The sequence below is a fragment of the Bombus affinis genome, chromosome 1 (assembly GCF_024516045.1).
Source record: "Bombus affinis isolate iyBomAffi1 chromosome 1, iyBomAffi1.2, whole genome shotgun sequence".
Classification (NCBI taxonomy): Eukaryota; Metazoa; Arthropoda; class Insecta; order Hymenoptera; family Apidae; genus Bombus; species Bombus affinis.
In genome coordinates this window covers 4983940-4996631 of record NC_066344.1, presented here as the reverse complement: position 1 = coordinate 4996631, position 12692 = coordinate 4983940, and the positions used below count along the sequence as shown (strand labels likewise).

At 33.9% G+C, this 12692-nt stretch overlaps 2 protein-coding genes and 1 non-coding gene across 4 annotated transcripts in view; all 3 read right to left on the bottom strand.

Annotated features, from left to right (window-relative positions):
- Positions 1-221: 221 nt before the first annotated feature.
- Positions 222-2160, bottom strand: LOC126915455 (conserved oligomeric Golgi complex subunit 8-like). Of its 2 annotated transcripts, none has more exons than XM_050720154.1 (4): positions 1246-2160; positions 923-1131; positions 711-844; positions 222-581 (listed from the first exon to the last, which is right to left on the bottom strand). In XM_050720154.1, the coding sequence occupies exons 2-4, from the start codon at positions 1065-1067 to the stop codon at positions 420-422; spliced, it is 441 nt and encodes a 146-aa protein (XP_050576111.1). In that variant the 5' UTR covers positions 1068-1131; positions 1246-2160; the 3' UTR covers positions 222-419. The 2 variants fall into 2 exon arrangements, with proteins under 2 accessions (XP_050576111.1, XP_050576122.1); XM_050720165.1 differs by having other exon boundaries at positions 1517-2160.
- A 150-nt stretch (positions 2161-2310) lies between these two features.
- The window catches only part of LOC126915219 (putative uncharacterized protein DDB_G0271606), a 33884-nt gene continuing 23502 nt past the window's right edge, over positions 2311-12692 (bottom strand). Inside the window, exons 3-9 of the mRNA XM_050719683.1 lie at positions 6885-7118; positions 6586-6761; positions 5941-6238; positions 5053-5553; positions 4505-4735; positions 3676-3919; positions 2311-3467 (exon numbers count right to left, since the gene is read on the bottom strand). Of these exons, the coding sequence (XP_050575640.1) occupies positions 3373-3467; positions 3676-3919; positions 4505-4735; positions 5053-5553; positions 5941-6238; positions 6586-6761; positions 6885-7118 (1779 nt within the window). The 3' untranslated portion in view covers positions 2311-3372. The remainder of the gene's footprint in view (positions 3468-3675; positions 3920-4504; positions 4736-5052; positions 5554-5940; positions 6239-6585; positions 6762-6884; positions 7119-12692) is intronic.
- On the bottom strand, positions 4064-4145 carry Trnal-aag (transfer RNA leucine (anticodon AAG)). Its single transcript has one exon. It is a non-coding gene; the product is annotated as a tRNA-Leu (tRNA).

Genomic DNA, 12692 nt, shown 5'->3' with positions numbered 1-12692 from the left:
CTTTTAAACAATTACGATAATCAAGTAAATAATCGTCCTCAAAGTACACTTAAATAATACTTTACTTAACTGAAGAATTGTATTATATATCTTTCTCTCTATCATATAATTCCATTTGTATAATAAAATGTTAACTAAAATTTATATCAATATGAAACAAATGTTGTAAATCATAAATCATCATTATATGTAAATAAAGCAGAAACTTACATCACAATGTCTACGAATTAAAAAGCCACTTGGAATGTTTTATTTTAATATAAAACAGCAATCAATGTTCTAATGTTACTACCACAACACTTTTTTACACATTCTGTGATTTTTGCTGATGGATGGAAAACTGAATAACATTAGATATTGGTAGCAAATTAGCACAAAGTGCTACTCTACAAACATGTCAACTACAGTCAAGTAGATATTCACGGAGGTTGTGAGTTGTATCTGTTATTGTCATCTGGCAATACTAAATTAGATACTGGTTCATCTTCAAATATGCCTTCATCTACCTCATCATCCGAAATGGTAAGTTCATCAGGATATTTATAACTATTACTTAGTTGACTGGATGGTACCACTTGCTCCTATAAATGAACATAGTTGAAGTTAATATAGCACTAACATATTATATATATGATATAAATATATATGCAAGAAAGCAATTCAAAGTACGTAACTAATTGAAAAAAATATTTGTATAATTATTAATTTACCTCAGATTCTGTATTCATATCTTGATACGAAGTATCAATTTCATAGTCAAATAAATCCTCTTCTGGTTCTTCCAATGGATGAAATGATAATTGAGCTGAGCCCTCATTCAAATTCATTGTTACTTCTGGCTCACCTATAAATTTACATAAATATATGTTTTTCATTATTTACTAGGTATATACAACTTATTTTCTTTCTTGTCTTTGCTTACGGAGTGGATCATCTATCCGATTATCCAAATTAAAATATTCCGTTAACCTGTTGTTATTATTATTATTACTATTATTATTATTATTATTATTATTGTATCTACATTGGATCAGTTGGTGACTATTCTGATTCTGTAATTTGTCCATATCATCTGTCTACATCAGTTGATAGTACACTCAGGTTGGATCGTCTACGTAATATCTATATACACTAAAAAGTGAATATGGTTAATGTGCATCTACAAAAGTCCTACCATGGCATTGAATGTCGAGTGAGAAATCATGATCATGTAAGAATCATTTAAACACGAATTAGGAAATTTACTTTGAACTGTTATATCTAGCTGTTGTGAGACAGCAACAAATATTTCGTGATGACGAGGATCTTGTAGATCCTTTTTCTCCTTCAAAATTCATCATTTTGAGCGGATGACTCCGATTAGATTGACGATATCAGAACTCTTCGCCCTTTGTTCTGTTATTGTTAAAACTCATTAATCTATCACACAGTTTGTTTCTAAATAGAATTGTGAAATCTAAAAATGTGCTACGTCATGACGATTATCGACACAATGTATACTCCTGAACGTGCTCACCTTCAATAACGCCCGACGTAATCCTTTTTTCGAAATACGTGGAACGATATACAAACTGTTATTCAAAAATGATTAGCTACTATCATAACAAACGTGAATCGTAACGCAACACTGTTGTGTGTAAGATCACACACTAAACAACCGCTCATACGTCGCGAGCTGACATGTTATACGCATGCTCAGTTCGGTTTTGCGAACCTACGCCATTGAATGATGTCATATTCAGTAACGTAGGTACAAAATTGGCGCTTCAATAAAAATTTGTTTTTCGAAACTTACGTTTAATATATTTAATCGTATTTTATTAAGTAAGTTCATTATAAGAAATCTAGTTAATTAGGAAATCTAGTTAATTATATTCAAAGAAATGATAATTATAATAATATTGTTACTTTAATGATTTATTAAGGACGTAAATTTAAGCATGGTCCAAGTTTTTAATTCGTCGAATTGTATCTTTAAGACTTTGTCTTCTATATAATATCTTTGTTAAAAGAATTTTAGGATAAACTATCATATAAAAATCCTGCACAAGGAATAACGTGTACTTTGTGAAAGTTGATTGTTTATATCTAATACAATATAAAAGTATTAAACTATCTATTAATATTATTAATTCAGGCGCAATATTACAGTGAAACGCTACATCCTACTAATCTACGTTAAAAGCTTCTTATAAAAAAATATCTTTTTTTTTGTGTATACTTCTTTTAAGATGTCTTAAAACCATGTATTTGTTGATGATTAATAAGCTATCTTGAAAAAGAGAAATAAAATGACACGTTCGCAGGGTATCGAGTCTAAACCAATAATCTTTTCGCTTTATTAATTGTCATGAAAAAAGAAATATATATATGTGTGTGTATGTAAAACAGAAAATACAGATTAATAAAATATCCATACCTTAAAAACAATTTAGGATAGATGCAAAAATGATGTAACGATGTTTTATAAGAAACGATGCTGTAAGTACAGAAGAAAGTAATAACATACACGCCGAAATCGGAAATTGGATTTTACGGAAGGATCTTCACACTTTATTTTCGCTTCTTCTAAGCACACAACCGATTAAAAGTAACCAAACGAAAATGTCAATGTTGATTACGACGCTGGTTAATGAATAACGCTTCTCTTAAGCCACATCCACATAATATACAGCGATCGCCGTAAAAGGTTACAAACTTATCTCCGATTATTTAAAAAAAAATTAGTTTCTTCTTCTGTTTTGTTTCTGTGTAGTTTTCTTATCTCTTTTCGACACGAATAAAAGAAACGATCACAGATTTCCTCATATCTTTAATTCTCTCCCTGTACGCGATTGTCATATCACTAGAAGAAGAAACTGTAATGATTTTCTTCATTGAAAACGTGTTAGTTAAAAAAAGAATATCATTCCAAATCAATAGATCTTCCTCTCTCTAACTGTAGGTGTACCCCTGTTGATATAGATGTCTACTCTCTACGGTATCTTCTGAGCCACGAGCTTCTCTTTCTTTTTTATCATTTTATTTTCTTCGATCGTACTATGAACAGCCTAAATAAAAACACGCTCGTGACTTTGCTGCTTTATAGCGGTATAATACTACAAACTTAACGGCGTTTTTAATCTCTTCGACATTCGTCCCATATATTATCTTCTACAAAAGTAATGTACCAGGTCCAGTTTACTTTCGTAAGATCTACAGAAATGTGAAATCCGAGGAGGGTAACGTTCGCGTGTTAGGGATCGCCTGAAAAATGTTCTTTCGGTTTACGAGAACTCGTCAAACATGTTTCGAGATGCTTTTCTTCTTTTTTGGGACATTCTCTTTGACCGGGTATGATGGGACATTCGATCCGATTCGCTGCAACTGAAATTAACAGGCGCAATCACAAGCGCAACGACGTACACGCTTCTCGCGGCGGTGTGTGAATGCCTCTGGGATTGAACGCACCGAACGTGGTTGCACGTCTGTGGACAAATTGGAACAGTATATATTAGAAAATTTTATAGTTCCTATATTTACAATTTTATAGCATCTACATATAATATAAAAACGGGATTAAGTTCTTTGATAAATACTAATGGAGATTAAATAAAAGTCCATGAATTACGAATACTCTTAAATGTAACAAAAGTTAAGAATAAAAAATCTGTAAAAATTAAGTTATCTACTCACAGTGTGGGCGGCTTTCCTCTTCTTGCTCTTGTTGTTGCTGTTGCACTTGCTGTTGCTGTTGCTGTTGTTGTTGCATCATCATGTGAGTCGTTTGTTGTTGTTCCTGCTGTCTTTGCTCTGATTCTTGTTCGGAGCTTTGATTATCAGAAACTTCAGCACGGGCCTCAACAGGTATTTCCAAGGATTCTACAGGTCTCAATGGCAGAGCAAATCTTGAAACTGGGAATGCATTACCTTCTACAACCTAAAAATTAACATATTATTAATATACTAATTGCATACGATAAAATGGAAAATTTAATTAATCGTAATACTTGGCGATATCAGTAATAACGCCAATGGATATAGAAAAAGAGATGAAGTAAAAATAACTATGGTAGCAAAAATATGGCAGCGGTGGGATTCGAACCCACGCCTCCGAAGAGACTGGTGCCTTAAACCAGCGCCTTAGACCGCTCGGCCACGCTACCAGATATCAATTTGATGAAAAATTACTGATCCAGCGGTTCTCATTTATTCTTACATAACATTTGTTATTATAAACAAGTAAACAAAGATGATATTTTATAACGTACGAGTTGGTTGAAATCTGAAATATGACACTCCACAAAAATGTACGGTATTTGTGTAACATTAATAAAATGTTACTGTAAGATTAATTAAATGATTATATTTAAAACAATACGTGTACAGAATAATTGTCTTCATACGATAGCTTTTAGTGTAATTTCAAATGAAATTTTTCTTTGAAACGTTAAAATTGATATCTAAAATTCAAATAAAATTAAAATTTGAAATTATATCTGAAATTGATTAGTTTGTTTCTTACCTGATGAATTATGTTACGAATTTCCGCTGGTACAGGGAAGTTCCTTTCTTCCTCGCTGTCATCTTCCGGTCCAGGGAAAGGTTTAGCTTCCTGTTGCTCGTTAGAACCATCCGGTCGCTGGCGACCCTCGATATTTCCATGCTCCAATAGATTTCGAACCTCTAACGGAAGTGGAAGTCCCAGAGGAATGGGTTGAGCTCCTTCCGGGAACGGTTTGAATTCTTGAACGTTCTGAAAAATGTAAATAAAATTATTTCAATAAATAAAAAATTACATTCGATATTATCGTCTAATAATAGTAGAAATAATAGGACAATCTCGCATGTACAATTATACAGATGTTAAATTATTATTATTATATATGTAATATGTGTATGTTTAATTAAAATTATGAACATTAAAATTATTTATTGAAATTAAAATGAATCAAGATTGATCGTTACAAAATCATATTTTTCTATTAATTTTAATTTCCGAGACCAATTAATTTTTAATACCAATTATATTTTCAGTTAATGTAATATAAATATCTCAAATAAATGAATTACCTCGCGGCGAGCACCTTCAGGTATTCGTACGGGTATAGGTCTCGCTTCACCAGTGATATGTTGAATGATATTCTTAATCTCTAGAGGTACTTGTTGAATGATCCTTCGAATTTCGAATGGAATTCCTTGGAAAGGTGAACGTTGTCTTTCAGTAATCTGAGGCTGCGGTTGTGGTTGTGGTTGAGGCTGAGCTTGAGGTTGAGGTTGCATCTGGGGTTGTACTTGAGGTTGCACTTGCGGTGGCATCTGAGATGGATGTTGTTCGGTCTGCGGGATCAATACGTGAGGAATAATCCTTTGTTCGTGAACCTGAGCTTCTGGCTGTGGTGCTGGTGGAGGCATCATGGCTGGTCCCTGTTCTTGACCATACGTTCCCGTTTGCTCAACTTGTTGATACATCACGGGTACTTGTTGCGGTTCTTGGGGCATTGGTGGTCGCATACCTCTCATAGGATTCGCCGAGAAATGACGCAATTCGATGGGAATTCGGCGCACTTCAACCTGAATGAAATTATTAAATTTTAATTATCGTGGTGGTAAATGATTTTTTTTATATATTCAGAATAGCAGTGGTAAAGAATAACGGTGGTAAAAAAGTTTTATTTACCTTCCTATAGCGAGAATGAAACGAAGTGTAAGAGATACATCGTTTAATTAATTATGAGAGGATATAGTGTGTAATTATTTAGAATAAAAACAATTATCTGATTTAGTTTAACAAACGTTGAATGTTAGGTAAATATTGCAAACTTAGTTCTAAATAATAATATGACAAAATATCTGCATCTATTCTTGATTTCTATTTAATTCTGGGACGAAAACTATTTCAATAAAAAGAGAACAGTATTAATTTTTCTGTTATTGCATATTAATATAAGATATACTAACTTGTGGTCCCATTGCAGGATTTTGCGGTCCCATCATGGGCGTCTGTGGTCCCATACGCGGAGGCCTCATTTCCATGGTTACCTGAGGGATATTTCGCAATTCAGGGGGAACAATACCAGGTGGGATGTGATTAAGTCCGCGTGGATCGCTAAGTGGTAACTGCTGCATGTCAGGAACTTGATATTGAGTGTGCACTTGATACTGATGATAACCTGGGTTCGGTTCCTGAGATTGAAGTGGTACTTGGACGGTTCCCAATGGGATGATGATTGGCGTAAGCATCTCTTGATCTTGTTGCCTGAAAATTAAGCACATTTTGAAAATTAAATATAACATTCATGTGTAAAAATTCAATTAAATTTCAAATTTTCAATTATTTTAAATCTTTAGAAATTGTTAGTATTTTTATATCAAGACTGTTTTAAAAGTCTTTTATTTTTCATTTTAATTGATCTTCCTTGCTTTTTCTGTAAACTAAGAAGCTTTACCAGAGTAGTGTCACCAAATAAAATAAAATTATTTTATATTTCTATTTAATTGCCATACGGTTGACAAATTTGATAATGTACTATCTATAATTTAATCTAATAAATTACATTAAAATTTTTTTCATGGACGAGGCATAACACTTCAAATCATACATACTCTTGATGAGGATTGCCAGATTCGCACAAAATGGCTACACGTTCTCCACTCAGTCTCTGGTAGCGAGAATCGGTACTGTTATCGACATTATTGTTATTAGCACCATCCATCACTTGATCAGCTCTTCGTCTCTCAACCACGCAAGAAACTCTGCTGCGTGCCTCCTGGATCAAAGTCTAAAAAATAAAACAAAAAGACAAATATAAAAATTATTAATTTTGTGCATCGATTCATTTATGGTTTCGATAATCTTTCAATTTTTCAATTTTTATAAATTGTAATAAAATTAGTGAACTTACGCCCGCAATTTCGTCGAAATCGAATTGGAGAGGCAGCTTGATGTGCACGGGAGGAAACTCGTCATCATCATAGTCATCGTCATCGTCGTCATGGTCTCCGCTTTCGTTGTCTGACTTTGAATTATTCTCATCCTCCTTGTGGACTTTGACGTCCTTGGTGTCTGGCTCTACCTCCTTCTTCGATGGTGTTTGCTCAGCGAGAGACTGCTGAACCTCCTTCATGTCACTGGTATCCTGCACAACGAGAAAATATTCCTTAACACCTCTCGTCCATAATTTTTCTAAAAGTCTATAAAACCATTAATAATAAATATTAAATACGAAGACATGACCTAGAACCGATGGTTAATCCCATGTAAAAATAAAAGATATAACAATTTGAAATTTTATTAACAATACTGGTAAAGTATGAAAATAGCGCAAGTATATACATATTTCGCAAAGATTACAGAAGTATTTAAAAGTTTAATATTCCGTTAATAACCCGCAATATTCAATAGAACCATCTCTAACGTTTTATATCCTAATGATTATTCATGTTATATCGCAATTTTGTATTATGTATATATTTACATCAAACGTCTCGTGACTTTTATACCTATATATATCTTCAAAATAGTTTCAAAGTTTTCCAACATAATCATCACAGTAATATCTCACTGTTTCATTAATAAAATTGACAAAAATGTTTTGACAAGTGTTCAAATACTTTCGAGAGCTGCCGTATAGCGTGCACTTCCTCGTTTCTCCTCGTGACAAATCACGTACTAAAATTGAAACCATCGTTAAAGTCTTCCAGCCTGAGAACAACCTAGATCTGGTTCACAGAGTATTAACGTTCTCTATGAAAATAACCCGATCGAGTCACGAATATCGTGCTCTTCGCGAAACATCAGAATCCCGTTTCAAATGACGTACAAAGTACCAGTCTGGTCAGCTTAGATAAGATAAAAAGAACCGTAAGGGTCATCGTGTCGAGCGCGGAGTGTTTCTTCCGCTTAGAAAAATTGTTTGCGTTGAAGGATCGTGCCAGCTAATCGAGCGTCTCATCCTCGTTTGATTTCCATCGTTCTGATCGAGCTTGTACCGCGATAACATGAAGAGAGTTCACTTTCACTCGCGACCCGATGTCGCGACCAGGAAGAAAACGTGTTGCATCAACGGATGATTACTATGGCGATATTTATTCAACTTTCGAAGCCTTCAGGAACGATTTGTCTTCGTTTCGCGGTCTCCAACTCGCGGATACTCTTTCAATTTCTCTTATCAGGAAGAGAAGGTTACACGAAACGACACGGCCCAATTATTTCACCTGCTGCCTATGTGATTATTGTCCGGATTTTAATTATATTTAATCGCTGATAGTAATAACGATGGTCGTATAGAAGCAATAAACTATCGCGACACGCTCTAATTAGCATTGGCTGCAAATGAAACTGACCGAGGTTTCGTGGACTCTAATAAAGTATCCCGTTAACAATGCGACGTATTGTACCAACGATTCGTCCTGTTACGATCTTCTGATCTTTACGATTCAGTTCTGATTTCGTTTCAATAAATGTGATATAACCATTTCAACGTTTTGAACGTTTTTAACGATGATACGATGGAATATATCTTAGAGAATGTAGCAGAGTTATGAACAATTTTGGCATAAAACTGAAACAAGAAATCACCTATATTATATAATGACGATTCCTGCGTGTTTATTTTAAAGTTAAGAAACTTTTTCAACGGAAGAAAATTGTGATTAAGTTGAAGATATCTCGAACTATGTAGCAGAGTTGAGAAACGTAAAATTGAAACGAACAATCACCATCGGTATAAGAACAATGATTCTCGCGTACTTTCTTCGAACCCATGGTACGAGAAACTTTCTGACAAGATGAAAAGCACGATTGGATTGAAAATGGTTCAAAACACGCGACAGAGTTAAACTACCTCCATATCTTTTTTATAACATAATGACTAGCAAATTCCCCAATGAAAAGATGCAAGAGAAGAGAAAAGAAACGGTTAAATTACTAAAATCAAATCTAAAATACTCAAAGACCGTTTCGCGTTAAGTTAGTCGTAATCAAGTTAGTGTTCAAGCGATGACCGCTAGAAAATTAGATTATCGTTGAGTTATAGACCAGGAAACGACGTGAAATACGTATTTGGTTAACGGTGATAGGAAGGAAGTTGCTGCTGAGTACTTTCGAGAGCCTAATTTGTGATCGGCCAGCAGGAAACCATTATCGTGCAAGAAACGTTAAGTTGCATCAGGTTCTGACGAGCTTGGACGGTTCCATAGTTTCTGTTTGTTGGTTGGCAAAAGCGGGGCCCTCTCGCTTTACTCGTCCAAGTGACAACTTTCTAGAATATCGGTGAACGTAATGAAAGGTAGCCGGAATGGCTCAGCTACCGACCAGCTTCTGGTTTTCGCAATTCTAGACTCGCAGAAATAAACTTCGATCTTCCCACTACCCATTCACAGTCGAGAGCTATATATATATATGTATGTATCGCTACGTTTGATCATACATTCAAGTATACGAGAAAGTTCTACCATTCTAGAACGAAATACGATGTTTTTGCCTTCGGATACCAAGAATGAGAAACTGAATTGATACTTTGTTACATTCAGGTCGATATCTCGTGTTTAGTATTGGAACTATGTGCGATAGCTGGTTTTTATTAGGTACACGCATATATAGATATAGGCGAGCCAAAAATAATTTGAATTTTATAAAAACGCGATTACATTATATCTGTTTATTTTTTAATAACCGCGTTAATTATGTAATGTATATGGATAAAATATCATATAGATAAAAAATATATTTACTTTTTTTTACCGATAACTTCCACCATTCGATTAAAGTTTAATATGTTTCTTCGAATGAATTAATAACTTAGCGTAATGTTTCAATTATAAAAGCAATATATTTTATTAAAAATTTGATACGTTTTTTATTTCCTATCTTTTCATTTTGTTTCAATGTAAAGCGAAAAGTATTCTCCTATTTGCAACGAAGAATAATATTTTAATTATGTAGAAAATATTGTATTTTTCACACGTTATCATTTCAGAGGGACGTGAGAAGTAATAATTACACAACGTGTAAATATCGTTTATTTTTTGCCTAAAGAATACTAAAACAGCTGGATGCAGCTGCAACAATATACGCTCTATTTATTGCACATTCATAGAATATGTATATAGCGCGTAACACTATTTATTCAAGGATTATTAACGTTACATTCATTCCAAACTAAAACACTATCGTTGCATCGTACAAAGGAAACACTGATTTCAACATCGATATGAAACAATAACGAGGTCTGTTTTAAAATGCATGGCACAACGCTTTTAATTGATAATTAATTTCAACAGTAGGAACAAAATATTAAGAGCGTTATCTTCGCAGAGAATAAAATTCGAATTAGATGCAGGAAAGAGGAAAGAACAATCCGTAATTTCGCTTGTATCATAATAAAAAAGAAAACATTGATTCCAACATCGCTATGAAACTATGTATCGCTATGTTTACCTTAAAGTGAACACTGTTGCATGATGTTTCAATTGCTAATTAATTAACAATTTTAATAAAATCAGAATTTCCAGTAGAAACCGAAATTTACAAACTGTTACGTTTTGTAAATTGAAAGAATGAAATTGATTGCGATTGCGAGTAGATGCAGACGGTACCGTAACAGACCGACCACTTTCCACTTGGGAAATTGCTCAGGATGTAGAAACGATTTTGCGGTGCACGAGCGACAACCTGTATAATCGTCAAGCTAGAACGAGAAGAAATAAGTGAAATTTCTTAACCCTTCGAGCACACAGGTGGTTGGACTGTTTTAGCATCGTCGTTTACTCGCTCATCAAATTTTTCTTCTTATTTTATCAAATGGTATTCGTGACTCACGTTAGAAAACAACAGTAGAATACTTATAGAAATCAACCGTGAAGTTCCTGTTTCGTATAAAATCACTGCCTAAGAACGGACAATACATTATACGTGATGGTTATGCGATAACCATCGGTTTTGCAACGTCAATCAATAATACGACACTGATTTCTAATTCCGCAACACGATTCTTACGTACACGAACGTAAAACGATATTCAACCATCGAATTTTAATTGTATTATTATATACTATATATATTAATATCCAAAGAGCACAGTTCTTTCGCTTAGATTCGACATTATTTAGTTCATGAATGTTAGCTATAAAATACAAATTCGTCTGAAATATTTTCTTTCCAAATATAATAGTTCCGTTAATAATTAATCTTACTTTATTCAAAGTCACCACATTAAATTAATTTAATCTACCCAGTTGGATACTCGTTCTAAATTATATTCTCTATTTGACTTTTTCATAAACTCCGAAAGAATTCGCCGAGAAGAAAATAAAAACGTTGAATACCATAAATATTCTCTGAAATAAAAAAGAAAATCCGAGTTCTTTAACCGCTTTGCATTGCACGCTGTTTCACAAACGCTTCGTCAACACGTTTCGTGCAACATATTTAAATTTTACTTTCGAGTCGGTCGAAGAAGTGGGCCGACTTGGAACTGTTGGAAAGATTTCACGAGGAAAAGGAAATCGATGGACTTGGCGTCGCATGCAATATACAAAAGAAGAAGAGTAGAAAGGAGTAGGACAAAGAAATCGGTATCGCGACTAACAGAGTGCGCGAAGGAGAGAGAAGCTCATGACCACGCGATCCTACAGGCTTTCTTTAGAAATCCTGCAAGCCCCTTTTGCGAGATGCCTATCAATTAGCGAGCTATTATGGCGGGTAATCATCGTAGTTAAGCGACCTGCACACTGTCAGTCTTACATTATAGGATACTACGCGTTCTCAATCATGTAGATTTGCACTCGCGTGCCTTCATCGCTTGGAAGATGGAAATCGACGGCACACTTTAGCATCAACCGCACGGTATTGCTAGCAAGTCGAATCAGCTACTTTTTTATTTTAGCGCTTTTAGCGCAGTCATGTGCAAAACAAGGTATTTTTCATGCTAATACGATAGCAACGTTTTTTTAATCACGGAAATCTTCCAGCATGAATAATACTTATTTCGCTAGAGTATAGAGAATCATACGGTGTAGCGCAGGAGTATGTTGACTGTTGTTAACTACCAAATATGGTAGGATAAATTACTTTTCCCGGAATCACGATTTGTTGCACTTTAAGTTGGAAGAGTGAAATTTAATGATTGATAATTACCTTTGGTATCGAGAACGCGAAGCTAATGATGGTCTTATGTTAGGGATGTATGTACTCTTTGATTTGAGGTAGTAGCTTCTGTGGATATAAGTGATTTATCGAATAAAAATATGAAATAATTAGAATACTCTAAATGAAATTTAAATGTTTATTTGAAGTGTTCATTTTTTAAATGGGCAAACAGTTATTTCGAAATATATATATATATATATATAGGTTTAAACTTTTGAATACGAATTAAATATATTTTATTTTGGTCTGCCTGTTCCACGTATGTAATTAACTTCAGATGATCCGTGTGTTAAAAAGAAAGAAACGTTTCATTCGACTGCAATTAAATTTATTGCACAAGTGGAATGATTAAATACGTAGTATTTCTTAATAATTTTTAAATGTTGTATAAAATTACCATATATCCTAATAGTAGGGGAAGATTTAAAATAATAATGCAGTAGTTACGAGAGTTTGATTGAAATTTCTCAAATGATATATAGAAACTTTTTCACAGAGCCTTACATCATCCTGTTTCTCTCGTAGCAAAGTTGCTACGATATATTCGTATCTTACGTAAAAA

What these genes read in the sequence shown, in the direction of transcription:
- LOC126915455 (XM_050720154.1), bottom strand. Translation starts at nt 1,067, where the DNA reads ATGGACAAATTACAGAATCAGAATAGTCACCAACTGATCCAATGTAGA. An exon ending in TCGGATAGATGATCCACTCC is followed by an intron (nt 845 to 922) that starts GTAAGCAAAGAC and finishes GTAAATTTATAG; the next exon opens with GTGAGCCAGAAGTAACAATG. An exon ending in ATATGAATACAGAATCTGAG is followed by an intron (nt 582 to 710) that starts GTAAATTAATAA and finishes GTTCATTTATAG; the next exon opens with GAGCAAGTGGTACCATCCAG.